The 25609-nt window shown below is 44.5% G+C and overlaps 1 protein-coding gene across 4 annotated transcripts in view; it reads right to left on the bottom strand.

The window, feature by feature from the left end:
• DNAH5 (dynein axonemal heavy chain 5) overlaps nucleotides 1–15700 on the bottom strand; it is a 362294-nt gene extending 346594 nt beyond the window's left edge. For all 4 annotated transcript variants that reach the window (XM_032279092.1, XM_032279095.1, XM_032279094.1 and 1 more), the window contains exon 1: nucleotides 15559–15700. In XM_032279092.1, the coding sequence (XP_032134983.1) occupies nucleotides 15559–15570 (12 nt within the window). In that variant the 5' untranslated portion in view covers nucleotides 15571–15700. The remainder of the gene's footprint in view (nucleotides 1–15558) is intronic.
• Between the last annotated feature and the right edge of the window lie 9909 nt (nucleotides 15701–25609).

Raw genomic sequence — 25609 nt, 5'->3', positions numbered from 1 at the left:
CTGGAACACCAACTTAAAAAAAAAAAAAAAAAGGCTCTGAGGCAGGGAGCCAGGCGATCAGGCTCCGCTGGTCCCACCCCTACGAAAGAACAGCAATCAGAAACTCTCTGGATTGAGAGTTTCACAGCAAGCGCAGCTGAACCCAGGACAGTGCAGCTCTGTGGGGGAGGGGTCTCCGCGATTACCGAGGCAGCCCGCCACAACGGAGGTAGTCAGCCAATGATGAGTCAGCCCGCCGTTGCCAAGGCAACCTGCCACTGCAGAGAGGCTTCGCCTCAACAGAGGCGGGCCACCATTGCCAAGGCAGTTACAACTACACCCATATAAACAGCACTGCAGGGAAGTTCACTCAGCAGCTGGGTGGAGCCCACAACAGCTCAGCAAAGCCTATACAGGCCGACAGTGACTAGGCTGCCTCCTTGCTGGGCAGGGCACCTCTGAAGGGGGAAAAAAGAAGGCAGCATCATAACGGAAACTCATAAAGCCCTAAATCCCTGGGACAGAGCACCTGGGAACAAAAAGCAGTTTATGAGTTCTGCTGCAGCAGACCTAAATGTACCTGCCCAGCAGCTCCGAATGAACAACGGAGCTCACAGCTCAGCATTTGAGCTCCTATAAAGAAGAGACCGTCTCCCCAAGCAGCTCCCTGACCCCTGTATATCCAAAGAGCCACCTCATAAAGGAGAGATCAGATTGACACTTGGCGGGTATCCTTCTGGGTCAAAGACAGCAGAAGAAGAAAACTGGTAACAACCCTTACTGTTCAGCAGCTGCTGCAGGTGATCCCCAGGCAAGCAGGGCCTGGAGTGGACCTCAGCAGACCTACAGCAGAGGGGCCAGACTGTCAGAAGGAAAACCAAGAAACAGAAATAACCTCATCATCAACAAACAGAACGTCCACTCAGAGACCCAATCTGAAAGCCAGCAACTACAAAGACGACAGGTGGATAAATCCTTAAAGATGGGAAGAAACCAGCACAAAAAGGATGAAAACACCCAAAACCAGAGCACCTCTCCTCCTAAAAGAGATCACAACTCCTCACCAGTAAAAGAACAAGGTTGGATAGAGAACAAGTGTGATGAAATGACAGAATCAGACTTCAGAAGGTGGGTAGTAAGAAATTTCTGTGAACTAAAAGAACATGTTCTAACCAAATGCAAAGAAACTAAGAAACTTGAAAAAAGATTTGACGAAATGCTAACGAGAATGGACAAAATAGAAAGGAATATAAGTGAATTGATGGAGCTGAAAAACGCAACACGAGAACTTCGTGAAGCATGCACAAGTATCAACAGCCGAATTCACCAAGCAGAAGAAAGGATATCAGAGGTCGAAGATCAACTCAATGAAATAAAACGGGGAGGCAAGAATAGAGAAAAAAGGGTAAAAAGGAATGAACAAAGTCTCCAAGAAATGTGGGACTATGTGAAAAGACCTAATCTACATTTGATAGGCGTACCCGAATGTGACGAAGAGAATGAATCCAAGCTGGAAAATACTCTTCAGGATATTATCCAGGAAAACTTCCCCAACCTAGCAAGGCAGGCCAGGAAATATTCAAGTCCAGGAAATACAGAGACCACCACAAAGATATTCGTCAATAAGAGCAACCCCAAGGCACATAATCGTCAGATTCACCAGGGTTGAAATGAAGGAGAAAATACTAAGGGCAGCCAGAGAGAAAGGTCGGGTTACCAACTAAGGGGAGCCCATCAGACTCACAGCAGATCTCTCAGCAGAAACCCTACAAGCCAGAAGAGAGTGGGGACCAATATTCAACATCCTTAAAGAAAAGAACTTTCAACCCAGAATCTCCTATCCAGCCAAACTAAGCTTCATAAGTGAAGGAAAAATAAAATCCTTTGTGAACATGCAAGTACTCAGAGATTTCGTCACCACCAGGCCAGCTTTACAAGAGCTCCTGAAAGACGCTCTACACATATAAAGGAACAACCAGTGCCAACCACTCCAAAAACATGCCAAATGGCAAAGAGAATAAACACAATGAAGAATCTGCGTCAACTAACGGGCAAAACACCCAGCTAGCACCAAAATGGCAGTATCAAATTCACACATAACAATATTAACCCTAAATGTTCCAATCAAAAGACACAGACTGGCAAATTGGATAAAAAGCCAAAACCCATCGGTGTGCTGTATCCAGGAAACCCATCTCACATGCAAGGATACACAAAGGCTCAAAATAAAGGGATGGAGGAAGATTTACCAAGCAAACGGAGAGCAAAAAAAAGCAGGAGTTGCAATTCTCACCTCTGATAAATTAGACTTTAAAGCAACAAAGATCAAAAGAGACAAAGAAGAACGCTACATAATGGTAAAAGGATCAATGCAACAAGAAGAGCTAACAATCCTAAATATATACGCACCCAATACAGGAGCACACAGATACATAAGGCAAGTTCTTAATGACTTACAAAGAGACTTAGACTCCCACACAATTATAGTGGGAGACTTTAACACCCCATTGTCAATATGAGACACATCAACCAGACAGAAAATTAACAAGGATATCCAGGACCTGAACTCAGACCTGGACCAAGCAAACCTAATAGACATTTACAGAACTCTCCACCCCAAATACACAGAATATACATTCTTCTCAGCACCACATCACACCTACTCTAAAATTGACCACATAATTGGGAGTAAATCACTCCTCAGCAAATGCAAAAGAACGGAAATCGTAACAAACAGTCTCTCAGACCACAGTGCAATCAAGTTAGAACTCAGAATTCAAAAACTAACCTGGAACCGCACAGCTTCATGGAAACTGAACAACTTGCTCTTGAATGTTGACTGGATAAACAATGAAATGAAGACAGAAATAAAGATGTTCTTCGAAACCAACGAGAACGAAGACACAACATACCAGAATCTCTGGGACATATTTAAAGCAGTGTCTAGAGGAAAATATATAGCAATAGGTGCCCACATGAGAAGCAAGGAGAGATCAAAAACCCTATCGTCAAAACTGAAAGAGTTAGAGGAGCAAGATCAAAAAAACTCAAAGTCTAGCAGAAGACAAGAAATAGCTAAGATCACAGCAGAACTGAAGGAGATAGAGACATAAAAAATCCTTCAAAAATCAATAAATCCAGGAGCTGGTTTTCTGAAAAGATCAACAAAATAGACAGTCCACTAGCCAGATTACTAAAAAAGAAAAGAGAGAATAACCAAATTGACGCAATAAAAAACAATAAAGGGGATATCACCACAGATTCCACAGAAATTCAAACCATCATCAGAGATTATTACAAATAACTCTCTGCACGTAAACTCGTAAACCTGGAAGAAACAGATAAATTCCTGGACATTTGCCTCCTCCCAAGCCTAAACCAGGAAGACGCCGAAACCCTGAACAGACCCATAACAAGGTCTGAAGTTGAGGCAGCAATTAAGACCCTACCACCCAAAAAAAGCATAGGTCCAGACGGGTTCACAGCCGAATTCTACCAGACATACAAAGAGGAGCTGGAACCATTCCTTCTGAAAATATTCCAAACAATACAAAAAGAGGGAATCCTTCCCAAAACATTTTATGAGACCAACATCATCCCGATTCCAAAACCCAGCAGAGACTCAACAAGAAAAGAAAACTTCAGGCCAATATCCATGATGAACATAGATGCAAAAATCTTCAATAAAATACTGACAAGCCGATTGCAACAGCACATCAAAAAGCTTATCCACCATGATCAAGTAGGCTTCATCCCGGGGATGCAAGGCTGGTTCAACATACGCAAGTCTATAAACGTAATTCACCACATAAACAGAACCAAAGACAAAAACCACATGATTATCTCAATTGATGCAGAGAAGGCCTTTAACAAAATTCAACAACCCTTTATGCTAAAAACCCTCAATAAGCTAGGTATTGACAGAACATATCTCAAAATAATAAAACCTATTTACGACAAACCAACAGCCAATATCATACTGAATGGGCAAATACTGGAAGCATTCCCCTTGAAATGTGGCACTAGACAAGGATGCCCTCTCTCACCACTCCTATTCAATATAGTACTAGAAGTTCCAGCCAGAGCAATCAGGCAAGAAAAAGAAATAAAGGGTATTCAAATAGGAAAGGAGGAAGTCAAGTCTCTCTATTTGCAGACGACAGGATTGTATATCTAGAAGACCCCATCGTCTCAGCCCAAAATCTCCTGAAACTGATAAACAACTTCAGCAAAGTCTCAGGATACAAAATCAATGTGCAAAAATCACATGCATTCCTATACACCAATAACAGAATTAAAGAGAGCCAAATCAAGAACGAACTGCCATTCACAATTGCCACAAAGAGAATAAAATACCTGGGAACACAACTAACAAGGAACGTAAAGGATCTCTTCAAGGAGAACTACAAGCCACTGCTCAACGAAATAAGAGAGGACACAAACAGATGGAGAAACATTCCATGTTCATGGTTAGGAAGAATCAATATCGTGAAAATGGCCATACTGCCCAAAGTAATTTACAGATTCAATGCTATCCCCATCAAGCTACCAATGACCTTCTTCACAGAACTGGAAAAAACCACATTAAACTTCATATGGAACCAAAAGAGAGCCCGCATAGCCAAGTCTACTCTAAGCAAAAAGAACAAAGTGGGAGGCATCACACTACCGGACTTCAAACTATACTACAAGGCTACAGTAATCAAAACAGCATGGTACTGGTACCAAAACAGAGATATAGACCAATGGAACAGAACAGAGGTCTCGGACGCAACGCAACATATCTGCAACCATCTGATCTTTGACAAACCAGACAAAAACAAGCAATGGGGAAAGGACTCCCTGTTTAATAAATGGTGTTGGGAAAACTGGCTACCATGTGCAGAAAGCAGAAACTGGACCCCTTCCTGACACCTTACACTAAAATTAACTACAAATGGATTAAAGGCTTAAACATAAGACCTAACACCATAAAAACCCTAGAAGAAAATCTAAGCAAAACCATTCAGGAGATAGGTGTAGGCAAGGACTTCATGACCAAAACACCAAAAGTATTGACAACAAAAGCCAAAATAGACAAATGGGACCTAATCAAACTTCACAGCTTCTGCACAGCAAAAGAAACAGTCATTAGAGTGAATCAGCAACCAACAGAATGGGAAAAAATTTTTGCAGTTTACCCATCTGACAAAGGGCTGATATCCAGAATTTACAAAGAACTAAAACAGATTTACAAGAAAAGAACTAACAAGCCCATTCAAAAGTGGGCAAAGGATATGAACAGATACTTTACAAAAGAAGACATACATGAAGCCAACAAACATATGAAAAAATGCTCATCATCACTGGTCATCAGAGAAATGCAAATCAAAACTACATCGAGATACCATCTCATGCCAGTCAGAATGGCGATCATTACAAAATCTGGAGACAACAGATGCTGGAGAGGATGTGGAGAAATAGGAACACTTTTACACTGTTAGTGGGAGTGTAAATTAGTTCAACCATTGTGGAAGACAGTGTGGTGATTCCTCAAGGACCTAGAAATAGAAATTCCATTTGACTCAGCAATCCCATTACTGGGTATATATCCAAAGGATTATAAATCGGTCTACTATAAGGACACATGCACACAAATGTTCATTGCAGCACTGTTTACAATAGCAAAGGTCTGGAACCAACCCAAATGCCCATCGATGATAGACTGGACAGGGTAAATGTGGCACATATACACCATGGAATATTATGCAGCCATCAAAAACGATGAGTTTGGGTCCTTTGTAGGGACATGGATGAACCTGGAAGCCATCATTCTCAGCAAACTGACAGAAGAGCAGAAGATCAAACACCGCATGTTCTCACTCATAGGTGGGTGCTGAACAGTGAGAACACATGGACACAGGGAGGGGGGCACTACACACTGGGGTCAGTTGGGGGGAAATAGGGGAGGGACGGTGGGGCGTGGGGAGCTGGGGAGAGATAGCAAGGGGAGAGATGCCAGATGTTGGTGATGGGGGGAAGGCAGCAAATCACACTGCCACGTGTGTACCTATGCAACAATCTTGCATGTTCTTCACATGTACCCCAAAATCTAAAATGCAATAAAATAAATAAATGGGGAAAAAAATTTGCACTTAAAAAAAGTCAGTTAGAAAAAACAATTCAAATGCACATTTCTAGTGAAGTACATGCGTGTATTTTTTCTCGGGTACACATCTGAAGAGTTCGTTATGTTTTGGAAGTGTTTTTGGCTATCTGATGTTCTTATGTTTCTTCTAAGGTTAAACAATAAACACATAATGTACTTTTAATGTTGACAATATCAAAAAATTGAAAAACTTTTGAGACTGAGTTTACATAATTCTAAAACCAAATCAACCTGACTAAATTTAGTAACTTCAATGAGAAAAAAAATGAAGTTTATTTATTTGGTTTGTTTGGCAAAACAGCATGTATTTAAATAGTATTTTATAAACAATGTTTTATCATCAAGATATTATTATTATAAATATAGATCCATATTTTTTAAATACACAGATACACACCCAGTAGCTTATAAAACTACAGTTATTTTTGTTTAGCAGATCAAAAATTCTCACTAACGCTAGAAATTTGCAATGTCTAGAAGAATTTGAGTTTGCTTTTTAAAAAAGCTTTTCTTTACTTCAATTAATTTTAGGATCTACTTCTCGATAAGGTCTTTCAAACGTACTTATTCTTAAATAAATATATCCAGATTTACATTTGTTCCGAAAGGCGACTTTCGTAGAAATCAAAGGACAACCATAAGTTGCGCTTATAAGAATAAAATCATTAAAAAAAAACACACACAACTACGATAGTAATTGAAAACTGAGCAACAGATGTCTTTTTGATAAACAAAAGAAGGTAAAACTTAAAGTTCCAGTAGATACAGTACCTGGGTGCTTCGAAGCAAAACTGTTTTGTTTTTAATGACCAGCATTTTCACAGCATTTCTGATTGTCACCTAATAATAGAAATACATCATTCTCATCGCCCTTTTTCATTTTGTCTTAATAGCAGTAAATTAATCTAACTGATCTATTTCTATAAATTGTATTCTTGCTATTAATTATAAATCTGAAGAAGAAAAATCAGCGTTATATATAAAATCCTTAAAAATGTTTCCACGTGATAATAAATATTCCCTTATCAAAAAGTTTGGGCCTGGGAGAATTTCATTTCTTGTTTTTTCATTGTGAAGAAAATGCATGTGTGTTTTTCATTCTACATTGATTTCAATAATAGAGATTCATTTACAGTGTGAGCAAGACTTTGACTTCTTTGGTAGGTAAGCCCTAAAGGCAAATTAAAAGCCACTTAAGAGATATGCCCTGGTGAGAAAGAAGACATACTAATCCTTTACCCCTTCTCACCCATCTCTCATACTCCATTCACGGCTTCTGAGGCAGATCACAGTGCCAAAGACGCCACAAAAACATCCCATCCCACGTGTTCGCCCTTCAGTGTTAGCTGGACATTCTAACTGAGAAGTGGGGTCTCCACAAGTGAGAAGAGACCGTCACTACTTTGACAAATAGATTACAGCGGAAGTGACTTCCAAGGCTGGGTCATAAAAGTGATACAGTCATGCCTTGCTGTCTGGAATACTCTCTCTTGGAAGGTTTTGGCCATCATGAAAGCAGCCCACTGCCCTGAGGCCGCCCTGCTGGGAGCATGCCCGCCGAGTGAAGACACCACATGGAGCTGTCTGAGACTTCACAAAGAGAGAGAGGTGCCGGGTCAGCCCCCGCTATTCAGGCCTCCCAAGCCCCACGGGAGAGACCCCCACGCTAGAACCACCCAACTCAGCCCTTCCCCAGTTTCCTGACCCACAGACATTGGAAGAGATAATACGATGATTATTACTATTTCAAGCCACGAACTTTGGGCTTGTAATCTGCTGTGCAGCAATGACATCAAGAACAAGCTCCAACTTTCTGGAACTTCCTCTTTCACTTGAAAAGAAATGCTTCTAATACTGCTGCTTCGTGTCTGTTTAAATATCTTTTATTGGGAAACAGGGCCATCAAATCTAGGCCAAGAGTCCCCTTGGCCCAGCTGTTCGTTATCTGAAAGAGAAAGAGAGGAGAACCCTGTGAAATGTCAGGCCACGTGGAAAGCACAGGGAGAGATCAGTTACAGCCACCTTTCTCTGATGAACTGCGGGCTAGCTAATTAAAGGCTTTTGCTGCCTAAACCAGAGAGGGGAAAGGAAGGTAAAAGGCATGAGTACCAAACAACAGAATTGTTTTGAAATCCAAGTGGAGTCAGAAAGGCCCAGGAGTTTAAAAACAAGGAGTCCTTTTCTATTCCTTTTTTCCTATTAATAATGCATCTTGCGTTGCCAAAGTTCTCAATATCCCATGGCAGCAGCAGACTGGTGCAAAGGCCTGGGTTTCATCACAGCACTTACAAGCTGTTTGACTCTGGGCTAGCCACTTAACTTCTTTGAGCCTCTACATTTTCATCCCTGAAATGAAACCACCACACTTATTCGGTGAGGTGAAAGGAAACTGCACAGGTGTGTAGCATGCCTAGCACAGAGCAGGCCTTCAGAAATGACTACCTTTCCATCTTTCTTTTCTAGTATTGGTTCTGCTGCTCATTAGCTGTGTGACTTTAGCAAGCTGACTTAACCTCTCTGAGCTTTGGTTTAACCTGTGAAATGATGGGTTGATCTAAAAGGCCTCTCAATCTCCTTCATTATTTTCTTCCTTAGATTTCTGCAATCACCTCCTAACTTGTCGCTCCCTCTCTCGTCCCATCCTGTCCCAGATCATCCTGCACATGCGTCCAGGGCCACCTTGGTACTCGGCAATACAGCTGAGATTTCAAGGATAAGTCCCAAAACTCAGCACACAAGCCTCTTCATGGAGGGACTTGGAAGTCCCTCTGAAGCCTGTCTCAACATCCTTCTATGACTTTCCCCCGCCCCAGCTGCTCCAAGCCACTCAGTCCCCCAACAGTGCCAAGCCCTCTATTCCTTTGTCAGCCTTCTGTCCTCTGCCACATTGTTACCTTACATTTCATCACCTAGCCTCAACTCAAGCATCGCCTTCCCAGAAAGCCCTCTTTGACCATCCCCGGCAGGAGTCGTCTGTTCTCCAGCTTTCTATGACAAAAACAGTCCAGTGAATGCTTCCAACCTTTCTAAGTTTTTTTGCTTTTTTTTTTTTACTTTTTTTTATTTAAATAAGGAGAATGCTTTCCTATGGCAAGAGCTAGTACAATCACATATTTGGAAGGAGAAATGATAGATACTGAATCGGCGGGAAAGGGCGAGGGTGAGCGTGCCTGAACCAGCCTGGTGAATCCACAATTCCATTTTCCATCCAAGGTAAGTTTCCCAAAATAATGTATAACATAACCATTGAAATGGCCTCTCTGCTTCTTCCAGCTCAGTTTTAACCTCCCTGAAGGAAGGGACTTGTCCATCTTTCATCTCATTATCCTCAACATCACAGGAGCACAGTAATAAAGGTTTGCTGGACATAGAATGCTGAGCAAACACCACACTCGAACGCTGTTGTGCCTGTGCTCAGAAATTCACATCTCTTCAGCTCCTTTAGGGGTTAACAGACTTTGGACGTTCTAACTTGCATCTGCCGATGAGAAAAATCTTCAAAATGTAGAACCTGACTGTGTTCAAGTCATCACTGCAACATCAATAGGTTTTGGTAAAAGACTTTTTAAACAATTGAAAATATGGTGTTTTATTTTTCTTCCTCGTATTCTGGAGTTTGCATTTTAAATTCACATCCAGCATCAGCTTTGTGTCTTAAAGGACAAAATTCCATGAACAACAGCACACAGAGAATTTCCTAGCATAGAAAAGGTTGAGAATGAGTCTGGAGGGGAAATAGAAAGATAGAAAGGGTAGGAGGGGGCTCCACACCCAAGAGCAGGACTCGGCTGGCAGGAGGGAGGAGACAGCCAGAGGGCAAAACCACCAGGGCAAGGGACGCGGCCTCTTGGGGATCACTCTCAGCGGAGCTTACTCCATTCCTCAAGTCCCGATTCCCGCAGCTCCCTGTTCCAAACCCACTCGCCGTGCAGAGCCCACACCTTTGTCTCGCTTCTTTCCCTCCCCCGACCTCCCCACACCCAACCCTAGCACTGTACTCCCATCCCCCACTACTCAGTAAGACAAGGTGGGCAAGAGTCCGGGACCTTCACTCTGAATGACTTGAGTTGCAGTTCATCCCTGACATATACTTGCTCTGTGCCCTTGAGCCAACCTTGAGCCTTAACCTCTTTGAGCCTCAATTTCCCCATCTGTGAAACCCGTTTTATATACCAGCACCAGGCCATAACCAGTGTTACCTGAGATGACCAAACTGCTTAGCACAGTGTGGTAAGGCTCAGTCAGCTCAGGCTGCCATCACAAAATCCCACAGACCTGGTGCTTAAACACCAGAAATTTGCTTTCTCACAGTTCTGGAGGCCACAAGTTCAAGATCAAGGTTTGGTTTCTTCTGAGGCCTCTCTCCTTGGCTTGCAGCTGGCCACCTTCTTGCTGAGTCCTCACATGGTCACCCCTGGGTCTCTGTGTCTGGGTTCTGTTCTCTTCTTACAAGGACACTGATCACATCGGGTTAGAGCCCACACATGTGACCTCATTTAACCTGAACCACCTCTTTAGCGGCCCTACCTCCAAACACATTCCAAAGCACTGGGGATTTAGGACTTCAGTGTACAAATTAAGAGAGGACATAATTTGGTCCAGAACACACAGTAAGCACTTCTGCTGTGGTGCTTCCCAAAACCGCCTTGTCAGTGACAATGCTGATGTGTTTTTACTAAACTCTAAGTGCCCTGGGCTGACAGGAGGGCTTGGCCTTTCATATTATCTCTTATTGATGATCCCCAAGGCCCTTTCTGGTCCTCGGCCCTGGCTGCAGCGTCATCTCCTCCTGCCTCCTGCTGCTGCCTCCATAATGGGCTCCACTCCCAGCCTCCAATGGCCTTGGGTCTTCGCAGAAGTCATTTCTTCTGACTGGACAGCTCTGTTTCTCCTCTGGCCTCTCCTGATCTCTTTCTGGCTGTGGACCAGGCCCTCCACGTCCTCTCCAGAGCCCCACCCAGCTGTCAGCTGCACACAAGCAAGGACTCTTGTCTGTTTCCTGAGGTGTCCCCAGCCCCAACACAGACCTGACACTTAGTCGATCTTCCTTTGGGGAGCGTCACCAGAGTCAGCAATGACACCATCCTCTGAGCAAGGCCTTGCCTGGTTTCTTTGTAATGAAGAATCAGATGGACATCTCGGGACACCATTGCATCACAAGCTCTTTCATTGTGGAGCCAGCAGGCTAAACAATGTTCAGAAATGATCCACATAGCTTTCAGTCTCCCAAGAGTATGACTTAATTTTTTTTCCAAAGTCCACGCAGTGCAGGGAAGTCACACCCAGTCCCTGGAGTGGACGCAGAGCTGAAGCCGCAACCCCACTGCCAAGCCCTGCTGGCCCAATCTGGAAGCTGCTTCAACAAAGAAAGATATTCTCATATTCTGACTCTTCACGTTACCTCCTCACAGCAGAAATGGTGGCCTACGGGAGTCTGATCACAATTCTATTACCCCATCTGGGATAGGTAAAATGGCAGGCTTTCTCTATTAAATAGACACCAAAATAGCATAAGCTTTGGACAGATTCCCAACAAGAATCTGACAATTATCACACGTGCACTCTCCTTTCTCAATACGCTGACTCCATCTCCTGGAAGGCAGGCCACTGATCTTGCTGTCAGTTACCTCAAAACAGTGGGCAGCGGTCACAACTTGTTCATCTCATTTGGACCTCACAAGAAAGGACGGGAAATATCATTACTTGTGTAATGCATGTTAGGAGAGCTTCAGTGTCCTAAAGGGGAATTTGAGAAAAAGGTCTGTCAGAAAGCACGAAGTACGTAGGCCGGGTGCAGTGACTCATGCCTGTAATCCCAGCAGTCTGGGAGGCCGAGGTGGGCAGATCACCTGAATCAGGAGTTTGAGACCAGCCTGGCCAACATGGCAAAACCCCGTCTCTACTAAAAATACAAAAATTAACCAGGTATGGTGGCACATGCCTGTAATCCCAACTACTTGGGAGGCTGAGGCAGAAGAATCACTTGCACCCAGGAGGCGGAGGTTGCAGTGAGCCAAGATCATGTCATTGTACTCCAGCCTGGGCAATAGAGTGAGAATCTGTCTAAAAAAAGAAAAGAAAAAAAAGAAAGCATGCAGTATGTATTTTAGAAAGAAGGAAAAAAGATGAGGAAGGGAGAGGGAAAAAGGCAGAAATGAGAAAGGCAAAGAAAAAGGAAGGGAGAGGGGAAGAAATGAGGGAGGGAGGGAGGGAGGGAGGGAAGGAGGAGCTGACGGCAGGAGAGAGGGAAGAAGGGATGAATGAAGGAGAAAGAGGGAGGGTGGCCAGGCTCTGTGGCTCACACCTGGTAATCCCAGCACTTTGGGAGGTGAGGCGGGAGCTTCACTTGAGCCCAGGAGTTGGAGACCAGCCTGGGCAACATGGTGAAACCCCAACTCTACTAAAAATACAAAAAATTAGCAGGGCGTGGTGGCGGGCACCTGTAATCCCAGCTACTCAGGAGGCTGAGGTAGGAGAATGACAGGAGAATCGAGAATGGCTTGAACCCTGGAGGAAGAGGTTGCAGATTGTACTACAGCACTCCAGCCTGGTGACAAAGCGAGACTCTGTCAAAAAAGAAAAAGAAGGAAAGGTCGTATTCCTCAGAGCCTTTCCATAGTACTTGAAACACAGTAGGTACTTCATAAGTATTTACTGAATGGAACTGAACTGCTCAAGTATCTGTAATACCATTTTCTCAACCACAGCCTCACTTTCTAAGCATTTTCTCTAGACAGAGGTAAATAGAAAAAGAAAGCATTCCTTCCACCAGTTCTATGCCCTTCACCCCACGCATGGGGCCTGGCCACGGGCCGGGCCTGCCCCCTCGAGGACAGGACACGCTGGCCCATGCCCTGTCTAGAAGCTGGTTTCCTGGCAGGACTGTAACTCCACAGTCTGGGAAACACAAACATCCCTGGTAGGTAATTTACTCGAGTCGAAGCCATTGGTTTTTATTCATAAACAAAGTAATGAGTGAGCAGTTGCTCAAGTCTTTTTTTGTCTCTTCGTTAAAAGGAAGGCCATAAGAAGTAAAGCCAAATGCAAACAGAACAGAGGTATAAATAAACAGCCGCTCCGGTGAGTGCCAGGAAAGAGCTTAGCGTGACTAAAGGAGCAAATGTAACAGGTAAACTTCCTCCTAGCATTTCTTACCCAGCAGGAACCAATTCCTCGAAATAGCCAAACTCATCGTATCCTTTTCCCAACCCTGAGACAAGCCTTGGCCACACCATTACCCGGCACCCGGGGAAAACACGAGGAACTCTGCCTTCCTGCGAGAATTCAACGTTCTGTGAAAGTCACATTCCAGGGATGCGACGATTTCTACACCTTATACTTTGACGGAGTGTCTATTTGCTTCTATCTCTTCTAAATAGTATAACCACAAAAATCCGTATGTGCAGCATGGATCATAAATCATTAGGGCTACCAAAATCCCTTCCAAATCAGTCTTGGCCTAGGGACACTAGTCAATGACGGGGGTTAAGAAAATCATGCAGTACCGGAAACAGAGGAGGACTGGGCCATAGGTTTGTTTCACGGTTCCTGGTCTTCACTTTGATCTGCACATGCCCATTTACCACCTTCCCCCACACTTTCGACTTATGTAAAATGGGGACTGCTTACTTAGCTGGGGAGAGTATGAGTCGTAAAACAGTGTTTACAAAGATATGGCCCCACTGAACGGAAAGTATTTTCCAAAGAATGCTAAGTATGTCTTAGGAGAAGAATGCTGTACAAACATTGTTAAGGCAATTATTGTTTATAATTTTTCTAACTATAAATTATATATGTATAAAATCTGTATATTCATTATAGAAATGTTAAAAATAAAGAAAATTAAAATCCTCTTTAATGCCACTAGCCAGAGATAATCAGTATCAATATTTTGGCGTATATCCTTGTATTCTGTTTTCTATAGATATTTATATACCGTTTTAATTTTCACAAAATTGGAACCTATTGCTTCAAAAATTTACTTTTTTCACTCATTAATTGTAAACATTTTCCCATTTATTAAACATTCTCCAGTAACACTTGGAGGGAGGGGGAGGTCTTTGCAAATTTAATAGATGAAAAGAGGTATATCAATTTAACTTCCTAGTTTACTATGGAAGTTAAATAACAGATATTTGATAATTTTCAAATTCTTTAACTTCAACTTGAACGGACCAAGAGAAAATTAGAGGCAAAGATCATAGCACTGAAACCCGAAAGCAAGCATAATTAACAAAATATAAGAACACAGACAAAAGCTAGTATCCATGCTTTATATCCTCACAGGGGAAAACTTGGTAAATTTATGTAAGATTGTATTCTATACGGACTTAAGACATAAGAAAAGTCATTGGTTTACTGCTATTAGAAGTAACAACGTCATCTGTCATTTCAGGGTCACCATTTTCTTTGACAGAAAATGGGAACAGTCACTTGAAATAATAAAAAGAGCTAACGAGTATGTCTTCAATAAACATAAAATTCAGTGAAAATTCCAAGTATTTATGACATAAATTATATGAAAATAAGAATATTAATATGCATCTACTATAAAAAGATGCACACAAGAATAACAGCCAATTTTGAGCAAGGTAAATATTTAGAGAGGCGGAAAACGCTTAAGTATAATTTGCATAATCTAGGTACACTGCTCTTAATTCATTAAGTATAAATTTATATCTTTAAAATCATGACAAAGTGTATATTTTACCGATTAGCGTAACAGATCCCTACAGTGCTATGACTGTAGATAGTGTCCCTAATGAAAATATATATAAATGCAATCGTCCTTGAAGATAAATGCAAAAACAAGTAGTGTACTCGGATTATTCTTCATTCCACAATAGAGCCAGACTAATGAAATGAAAGCTGATTTAAATGTACAGCGTGAGTGTCCAGCTGCATCCGCTCCTTTGCGCACCGAGGCAAATGTAAGAGACAGAAAGAACCCACCCTGCGGGGCTTTCTCTGCACACCGCACCCCTCCCTCTCTCCAGGGCAACTAAACATTCGCTTTTGTCGAAACCTAAAGGCCAATGAGAGCTAGTAACAGCCAACAAACCACAGACACAAAAGCGACCTTAGCCACACCTGGATATCTCTGATGCTCTCTATGGGACAACGGGTGGCTCGGGTCCACGTCGCCCTGAACTTAGTACGTTTGACATTTTGGGGTGCCCTTGTGGGCGTGATTGGCCACTACCACCTGCGGAAAAACGTGCAAAACTCCTGAAACAGCAACTCCAGCCTTAAAAGGTCAAGAAAGCGCTTTCGGGCCCCAAACTCTGAAAACCCCGGAGCAGAGGCCGAGCCCCTCCCTTGCCTCTGCCGCCCACCCCCGGAGCCCGGGGAGCCCCGGCCACTCGGCCGCGCATGCGCCCCGGCGGCACGGGCTGGGCGTGGTAGCCGCGGGGCCCGAACGCGCACTGTACCAGCTTGTCCATGGCGCTGCGCGGCGGCTCTCCGCGGGGACTCGTAGCTCGCTGTCCGCGGCCAACCGGTGCAGGGAGGACCCCGCCGTCGCCGCCGCCCCCTGCTCGCGGCTGCTCCCTGGACTCCGCTCAGGACGCCCGACTCGCCGGCTGTTTGCTAGTCCGGCCGTTGCCATGGCGACGGGCAATGCTCCGCCTGGGCGCGGCCCCGGCCCCCGCCTCACGCGCTGCGCGGCGCTTCCCGGGCTCCGACTCCTGAGGCACTCGCACAGCCGCCGGCTCGCAGCCGGCTCCCGTTCCCGGGAAGCCCAGGGCTTCCGATCTGCCACGGGGCCCCAGGTGCCGTTTCTTGACTATGTTTAATTAGGTTTATCCTAGCGCTCCCCTGATTCTTTTTTTTTTTTTTTTTTTTGAGACGGAGTTTCGCTCTTGTTACACAGGCTGGAGTGCAATGGCGCGATCTCGGCTCACCGCAACCTCCGCCTCCCGGGTTCAGGCAATTCTCCTGCCTCAGCCTCCCGAGTAGCTGGGATTACAGGCACGCGCCATCATGCCCAGCTGATTTTTTGTAGTTTTTAGTAGAGACGGGGTTTCACCGTGTTGACCAGGATGGTCTCAATCTCTTGACCTCGTGATCCACCCGCCTCGGCCTCCCAAAGCGCTGGGAATCACAGGCGTGAGCCACCGCGCCCAGCCAGATTCTTTAGCATTTGTTTAAATGCGGAATTTTTAGTGTTTCTAGCTTTAATAAGAAAAAATAATTCAAAATGAAATTTAGAAGATTTCAACTTTGATTCGCACAGTCTTATTAGTCTTAGATTGCAAGTTTTGGATCCTTCTCATTGCTTCCGTGTTCGGTGCCTTCACAGCTGTTTCTCCGGCTTAGACCTCAACAGAAACGTTTAACTTTGAGTTTTAATCTATGTGATAAAGATAACTTTCTAAATTCTGTACACCCATCAGAATAATACCTCATTGGCATGTATGAATTCCAAGGGACTTTGCCTTAAAACACTTCCAAAGAAATTTGAATAGAAATATTTCGTATCTGCAAAAATCTCTGTCATCTGGGCCAGCACTGTCCCATAGAAATATAATGCCCTACACATGTGAAAGTTTTTCAGGAGCCACGTTTTTAAAAGTTAAAACAGGTGAAATTAATTTTAATATGTTTCAGTTTCTGCATTCATTAATGAATAAAGTCATTACTATGATTCAAAAAATGATTTCAATATGTTACCAATATAAAAATTATCCATGACATATTTTACATTCTTGGTAGTAGTCCTCGAAATCTGATGTGGATTTTACATGTACAGCACGTCTCAATTTGGACTAGCCACATTTCAAGTGCTCAGTGGCCAGTGTGACCTGTGGCTACTATTTTGGTCAGAGCAGATCCACTAAGCCAGTGGTTTCCAACCTTTTTAGCACGAGGGATTGGTTTCGTGGAAGACAGTTTTTCCACGGACGGGGCAGGGGGTGGTTTGGGGATGATTCAAGCACATGACATTTATTGTACATTTATTATTACATTGTAATATATAATGAAATAATTATGCAACTCGCCTTACAGTAGAATCAGTGGGGGCCCTGATCTTGTTTTCCTGCAATTAGATTGTCCTATCTGGGGGTGATGGGACACAATGACCAATCATCAGGCATTAGATTCTCGTAAGGAGTGTGCAACCTAGATCCCTCATGTGCGCAGTTCACAATAGGGTTGGTATTCCTGTGCGACTTTAATGCCCTGGCTGATCTGAGGGGAGATGGAGCTCAGGCTGTAATGTGAGCCATGGGGAGCACCTGTAAATACAGATGAAGCTTCTTTGGCTCATCTGCCACTCACCTCCTGCGATGAGGCCTGATTCCTTAGCAGACCGCAGACCTGGGTCAGGAACCCCTGCACTAGACTATGAACTATATGAAGGCCAGCCCCAGATCTCCATGAGAGGGGAGGATTGCATCTACTCATCAGGCCTACTAAATACCTGATTAACTCTTCTTTTTTTTTTTTTTTTTTTTTGAGACAGATTTTCCCTTTTTTTCCCCGCGAGAGAGCAAAGGTGCGGTCTCGGCTCACTGCAACCTCTGCCTCCTGGGTTCAACTGATTCTCCTGCCTCAGCCTCCCAAGTAGGTGAGATTACAGGCGCCTGCCACCACGCCCAGCTAATTTTTTTGTGTTTTTAGTAGAGACGGGGTTTCACCATTTTGGCCAGGCTGGTCTTGAACTCCTGACCTCAGGTGATCCGCCCGCCTTCGCCTCCCAAAGTGCTGGGATTACAGGTGTGAGCCACTGCGCCGGGTCCTAATTAACTCTTGAACAAGTGTTCCCATTCTTACCAGAGAAGGAAAAATCCTTAAGTGGCAAAACACTCTTCAGAAACTAAGAAAAGTAGAAATGACATTCCAGCCATCTGCTTTTGGAGGCAGTTTGTGTAACTTTGCCTACAAAGGGCCTCTTTGCGCCCTGATACCTCTGGTCTTGAAGAGGAAGACTGCCTGGGACTCAAGATCCCTGGGCTCCTTACTGCTGTCAGGGAATGCACAGTGTTACCGCCCTGCCTCCCTCACTAGAACATCATCAGAGTTCAGTATAACCCTCATAATCACCTCGAAGGTCTTAGAACCAGGCCCTCAAGAAAACAGTGTTTAACAAAGGTTAAAAAATCTGCTTGGTCAAAGTATGCAGCTTCAGGGGAAAAGTCTGTCCATAGAGGGCAGGTCTAAGAAGGCGACATGCAAGCTAATACTTGTCTAGGTAATTGTGTGCATTAATTCATTTTATCTTAAAACATCCTCTAAACTTGGCCATTATCATTAATGCCGCTACCTACTACAGATGAGACACAGAGAGAGACAAAGCGGCCTCCCCGAGGCTACAGAAGCAGAAGAGCAGAAGGAGCTGGTGCCTCTGGAGTCTACTGAGATGGCAGACAGTACTGAAGGTGAGGAGGGGGGTCTAGGGAGGGGCACCTTCAGGAAAGCTTCTGTGTCAGGTGCTTCTGTGCTAACACCGGTCCTTCTGATCTCAGAAAGAGACTGGGGGCGGAGCTAGGCTAATACAATCTTATAGTTCCCTGATCTGTGCCTTTTTGGGCAAAATGTGACCTACACATTTTTGTCTTTAATGTTCCCTTCCTGCTGAAAGCCGTTTGCTCCCAGAAAGATGTATGCTGTTTAGGATCCTCAAGCTAGAGTGGACTTCTTTGGGTCGTGTCTGGGTTTCAGAGCTTCTCCAGCCACCTGGTCTGCCATTAATACGTAACGACTCCCTCCCCCAGACACTACCTCCATAAAACCTCCTTGTGGGTTTCCTGCTAATATTATAGGTTAATTTCTGCAGTGATAAATTGTTGGCCAGAACAAGATAGCTGGCTCAGGTGGCTCTCACATCCTTCCTACAGCCATGCTCGTAAACTTGACCTTCTGGAGATGGAGTCAGCTCAGTGATGGGCACCTTGAGTGAGATGACTGGCCCAGTGGGGAAGATGCTGGAGGCGAAGGAATTTGCAGTCTCCTTAGATCTTGCCTGTGAAGACCATGGCTGAAAATGATCCTGCCATTGAAGAAATGAGATTAACCTGCTTCAGGAAATAATTCCATTTCTTTCTTTTCCTAAATCTTTGTTGTTTTTTTTTGTTTTTTCGATATAGAATTTCACTCTGTCACCCAGGCTGGAGTGCAGTAGTAAGATATTGGCTCACTGCAACCGCTGCCTCCTGAGTTCAAGAGATTCTCCAATCTCAGCCTCCCGAGTAGCTGTGACTACAGGCATGCACCACCACACCTGGCTAATATTTGTACTTTTAGTAGAGATGAGGTTCCATCATGTTGGCCAGGCTGGTGTCAAACTCCTGACCTCAAGTGGTTCACCTACCTTGGCCTCCCAAAGTGCTGGGGTTACAGGCCTGAGCCACCATGCCTGACCTTCTAAGAAAATTTTAAAGTAAGCCTCAATTTAAAACCTCCACTAACAACTAGTCTTTTTACAAGAGATTTATCCTTGATGCCTTCATTGCCCAGCACACAGTAGGTGCCCAAAAACAACTCTTGAATTTTAGAAGACTAAATAATTGGATGCATGATTTCTTTCTTGTCCCACCACATAGACATGAAGACTATTCCCACGGAAGCATAAAATTTCAGATCTGGATCGATCCAAGATGGCCGTTTAGGAACAGCTCAGGATTGCAGCTCCCAGTGAAAGCGCAGAGGGTGAGTGGACACCGCATTTTTATTGCCCACAGACTAGGAGATTCCCAGGCGGAGAAGCCCCACAGGTCGCCAGCGCGGCTGTTTCGGCCAGCGCGGCTGTGCCGGCCAGCGCCGCTGCTTTGCCCAGCATCGCTGCTTTGTCGGTGCCCCGGAGCAGTGGTTCTCCATACAAAATACACTGGCCTGGGTGCCCTTCTGGCTGGCAATTAGAGCCACGGGAAGTCGCCCATTCGTCTGTTTAAAAAGGGGACTGAACAGGGAACCAGGACAGTAGATTGCCGGGCAAAAAAAAAAGCGCCACGAATCTCAGTGCCGCTGTTTAAGCCAGCGCAGTGAGTCGCCGCACGGGAAAACACATAGATCCTGGCCCCTCTTCAACAGGCGACTGGAACACCAACTTAAAAAAGGCTCTGAGGCAGGGAGCCAGGTGATAAGGCTTGGCTGGTCCCACCCCCACAAAAGAACAGCAATCAGAAATTCTCTGGATTGAGAGTTTCACAGCAAGCGAAGCTGAATCCAGGACCGTCCAGCTCTGTGAGGGAGGGGCATCCACCATTACCGAGACACTTCACCAATAAGGAGGTAGTCAGCCAATGCTGAGGCAGCCCGCTGTTGCCAAGGCAACCCACCATTGCTGAGGCAGCCCGCCATTGCCGAGGCAACCCGCATTACAGAGAGACTCCGCCAATACAGAGGGGGGCCACCATCGCCAAGGCAGTTCTAAAGACACCCATATAAACAGGACTGCAGGGAAGCTCACTCGGCAGCTGGGAAGAGCCCAGAGCAGCTCAACAAAGCCCCTGCAGGCAGACAGTGACTAGCCTCCCACCTTGCTGGGCAGGGCAGCTCTGAAGGAAAAAAAAAAGAAGGCAGCAACACAATGGAAACTCATAAATAAAGCCCTAAATCCCTGGGACAGAGCACCTGGGAACAAAAAGCGATTTATGAGTTCTGCTGCAGCAGACCTAAACGTACCTGCCCAGCAGCTCTGAATGAACAACGGAGCTCACAGCTCAGCATTTGAGCTCCTATAAAGAACAGATTGTCTCCTCAAGCAGCTGCCTGACCCCTGTATATCCAAAGAGCCACCTCATAAAGGAGAGATCAGACTGATATTTGGCGGGTATCCTTCTGGGACAAAGATAGCAGAAGAAGAAAACTGGTAGCAACCCTTACTGTTCTGCAGCCGCTGCAGGTGATCCCCAGGCAAGCAGGGCCTGGAGTGAACCTCAGCAGACCTACAGCAGAGGGGCCAGACTGTCAGAAGGAAAACTAAGAAACAGAAATAACTGGAGAAGATCCAAGATGGCCATTTAGGAACAGCTCAGGATTGCAGCTCCCAGTGAAAGCGCAGAGGGTGAGTGGACGCCACATTATTATTGCCCACAGATGAGGAAATTCCCAGGCGGAGGAGCTCCACGGTCGCCAGCTCGGCTGTTTCGGCCAGCGCGGGACCTGCGCCACTACTTTGCCCCGCGCGGCTGCTTTGTCGGCGCCCTGGAGCAGTGGTTCTCCGTACAAAATACACTGGTCCAGGTGCCCTTTTGGCTGGCGGTTGGAGCCACGGGAAGTCGCCCATTCGTCTGTTTAAAAAAAGGACTGAGCAGAAAACCAGGACAGTAGATTCCAGGGCAAAAAAAAAAAACAAGCACCACAAACCCCAGTGCCGCTGTTTAAGCCAGCACAGTGAGTCGTCGAACGAGAAAACACATAGATCCCGGCGTCTCTTCAACAGGCGACAGGAACACCAACTTAAAAAAGGCTCTCAGGCAGGGAGCCAGGCGATCAGGCTCGGCTGGTCCCACCTCCACAAAAGAACAGCAACCAGAAACTCTGGATTGAGAGTTTCACAGCAAGCGCAGCTGAACCCAGGACGGTCCAGCTTGATGGGGGAGGGGCGTCTGCCATTACCGAGGGAGCCCGCCACTACGGAGGTAGTCAGCCAATGCTGAGGCAGCCCGCCATTGCCAAGGCAACCTGCCACTGCGGAGAGACTGCGCCTCAACAGAGGCGGGCCACCATCGCCAAAGCAGTTCTAACTACATCCATATAAACAGGACTGCAGGGAAGTTCACTCGGCAGCTGAGCGGCACCCACAGCAGCTCAGCAAAGCCTATACAGGCCGACAGTGACTAGGCTGCCTCCTTGCTGGGCAGGGCAGCTCTGAAGGAAAAAAAAAAAAAAAAGAGAGAAGGCAGCAGCATAACTGAAACTCATAAAGCCCTAAATCCCTGGGACAGAGCACCTGGGAACAAAAAGCAGTTTATGAATTCTGCTGCAGCAGACCTAAACGTACCTGCCCAGCAGCTCTGAATGAACAACAGAGCTCACAGCTCAGCATTTGAGCTCCTATAAAGAAGAGACCGTCTCCTCAAGCAGCTGCCTGACCCCTATATATCCAAAGAGCCACCTCATAAAGGAGAGATCAGATTGACACTAGGCGGGCATCCTTCTGGGTCAAAGATAGCAGAAGAAGAAAACTGGTAACAACCCTTGCTGTTCAGCAGCTGCTGCAGGTGGACTCCAGGCAAGCAGGGCCTGGAGTGAACCTCAGCAGACCTACAGCAGAGGGGCCAGACTGTCAGAAGGAAAACCAAGAAACAGAAATAACCTCATCATCAACAAAAAGAACATCAGTCTGAAAGATTTGAGACCCAATCTGAAAGCCAGCAACTACAAAGTCGACAGGTGGATAAATCCTTAAAGATGGGAAGAAACCAGCACAAAAAGGATGAAAACACCCGAAACCAGAACACCTCTCCTCCTACAAGGGATCACAACTCCTCACCAGCAAGGGAACAAGGTTGGAGGGAGAACGAGTGTGATGAAATGACAGAATCAGACTTCAGAAGGTGGGTAGTAAGAAACCTCTGTGAACTTAAAGAACATGTTCTAACCAAATGCAAAGAAACTAAGAACCTTGAAAAAAGATTTGACAAAATGCTAATGAGAATGGACAAAATAGAAAGGAATATAAGTGAATTGATGGAGCTGAAAAACGCAACACGAGAACTTCACGAAGCATGCACAAGTATCAACGGCCGAATTCACCATGCAGAAGAAAGGATATCAGAGGTCGAAGATCAACTCAATGAAATAAAACGGGAAGGCAAGACTGGAGAAAAAAGGGTAAAAAGGGATGAACAAAATCTCCAAGAAATGTGGGACTATGTGAAAAGACCTAATCTACGTTTGATAGGCGTACCTGAATGCAACGAAGAGAATGAATCCAAGCTGGAAAATACTCTTCAGAATATTATCCAGGAAAACTTCCCCAACCTAGCAAGGCAGGCAAACATTCAAGTCCAGGAAATACAGAGAACACCACAAAGATATTCGTCAAGAAGAGCAACCCCAAGGCACATAATCGTCAGATTCACCAGGGTTGAAATGAAGGAGAAAATACTAAGGGCAGCCAGAGAGAAAGGTCGGGTTACCAACTAAGGGAAGCCCATCAGACTCACAGCAGATCTTTCAGCAGAAACCCTACAAGCCAGAAGAGAGTGGGGACCAATATTCAACATCCTTAAAGAAAAGAACTTTCAACCCAGAATCTCCTATCCAGCCAAACTAAGCTTCATAAGTGAAGGAAAAATAAAATCCTTTGCGAACATGCAAGTACTCAGAGATTTTGTCACCACCAGGCCAGCTTTACAAGAGCTCCTGAAAGAGGCTCTACACATATAAAGGAACAACAAGTACCAGCCACTCCAAAAACATGCCAAAAAGTAAAAAGAATCAATACAATGATGAATCTGCATCAACTAAAGGGCAAAACACCCAGCTAGCACCAAAATGGCAGTATCAAATTCACACATAACAATATTAACCCTAAATGTAAATGGACTAAATGCCCCAATCAAAAGACACAGACTGGCAAATTGGATAAAAAGCCAAAACCCATCGGTGTGCTGTATCCAGGAAACCCATCTCACATGCAAGGATACACAAAGGCTCAAAATAAAGGGATGGAGGAAGATTTACCAAGCAAATGGAGAACAAAAAAAAAGCAGGAGCTGCAATTCTCATCTCTGATAAATTAGACTTTAAAGCAACAAAGATCATAAGAGACAAAGAGGGACATTACATAATGGTAAAAGGATCAATGCAACAAGAAGAGCTAACGATCCTAAATATATACGCACCCAATACAGGAGCACCCAGATACATAAGGCAAGTTCTTAATGACTTACAAAGAGGCCTAGACTCCAACACAATAATAGTGGGAGACTTTAACACCCCATTGCCAATATTAGACACATCAACCAGACAGAAAATTAACAAGGATATCCAGGACCTGAACTCAGACCTGGACCAAGAAAACCTAATAGACATTTACAGAACTCTCCACCCCAAATACACAGAATATACATTCTTCTCAGCACCACATCACACCTACTCTAAAATTGACCACATAATTGGGAGTAAATTACTCCTCAGCAAATGCAAAAGAACGGATATCATAACAAACAGTCTCTCAGACCACAGTGCAATCAAGTTAGAACTCAGAATTCAAAAACTAACCTGGAACCACACAGCTTCATGGAAACTGAACAACTTGCTCTTGAATGTTGACTGGATAAACAATGAAATGAAGACAGAAATAAAGATGTTCTTCGAAACCAACGAGAACGAAGACACAACATACCAGAATCTCTGGGACATATTTAAAGCAGTGTCTAGAGGAAAATATATAGCAATAGGTGCCCACATGAGAAGCAAGGAGAGATCAAAAACCCTATCGTCAAAACTGAAAGAGTTAGAGGAGCAAGATCAAAAAAACTCAAAGTCTAGCAGAAGACAAGAAATAGCTAAGATCACAGCAGAACTGAAGGAGATAGAGACATAAAAAATCCTTCAAAAATCAATAAATCCAGGAGCTGGTTTTCTGAAAAGATCAACAAAATAGACAGTCCACTAGCCAGATTACTAAAAAAGAAAAGAGAGAATAACCAAATTGACGCAATAAAAAACAATAAAGGGGATATCACCACAGATTCCACAGAAATTCAAACCATCATCAGAGATTATTACAAATAACTCTCTGCACGTAAACTCGTAAACCTGGAAGAAACAGATAAATTCCTGGACATTTGCCTCCTCCCAAGCCTAAACCAGGAAGACGCCGAAACCCTGAACAGACCCATAACAAGGTCTGAAGTTGAGGCAGCAATTAAGACCCTACCACCCAAAAAAAGCATAGGTCCAGACGGGTTCACAGCCGAATTCTACCAGACATACAAAGAGGAGCTGGAACCATTCCTTCTGAAAATATTCCAAACAATACAAAAAGAGGGAATCCTTCCCAAAACATTTTATGAGACCAACATCATCCCGATTCCAAAACCCAGCAGAGACTCAACAAGAAAAGAAAACTTCAGGCCAATATCCATGATGAACATAGATGCAAAAATCTTCAATAAAATACTGACAAGCCGATTGCAACAGCACATCAAAAAGCTTATCCACCATGATCAAGTAGGCTTCATCCCGGGGATGCAAGGCTGGTTCAACATACGCAAGTCTATAAACGTAATTCACCACATAAACAGAACCAAAGACAAAAACCACATGATTATCTCAATTGATGCAGAGAAGGCCTTTAACAAAATTCAACAACCCTTTATGCTAAAAACCCTCAATAAGCTAGGTATTGACAGAACATATCTCAAAATAATAAAACCTATTTACGACAAACCAACAGCCAATATCATACTGAATGGGCAAATACTGGAAGCATTCCCCTTGAAATGTGGCACTAGACAAGGATGCCCTCTCTCACCACTCCTATTCAATATAGTACTAGAAGTTCCAGCCAGAGCAATCAGGCAA

This window comes from Sapajus apella, unplaced genomic scaffold (assembly GCF_009761245.1).
Source record: "Sapajus apella isolate SASKATOON/1434 unplaced genomic scaffold, GSC_monkey_1.0 scaffold11, whole genome shotgun sequence".
NCBI classification, from domain to species: Eukaryota; Metazoa; Chordata; class Mammalia; order Primates; family Cebidae; genus Sapajus; species Sapajus apella.
This window is presented reverse-complemented; position numbering and strand designations above follow the sequence as displayed.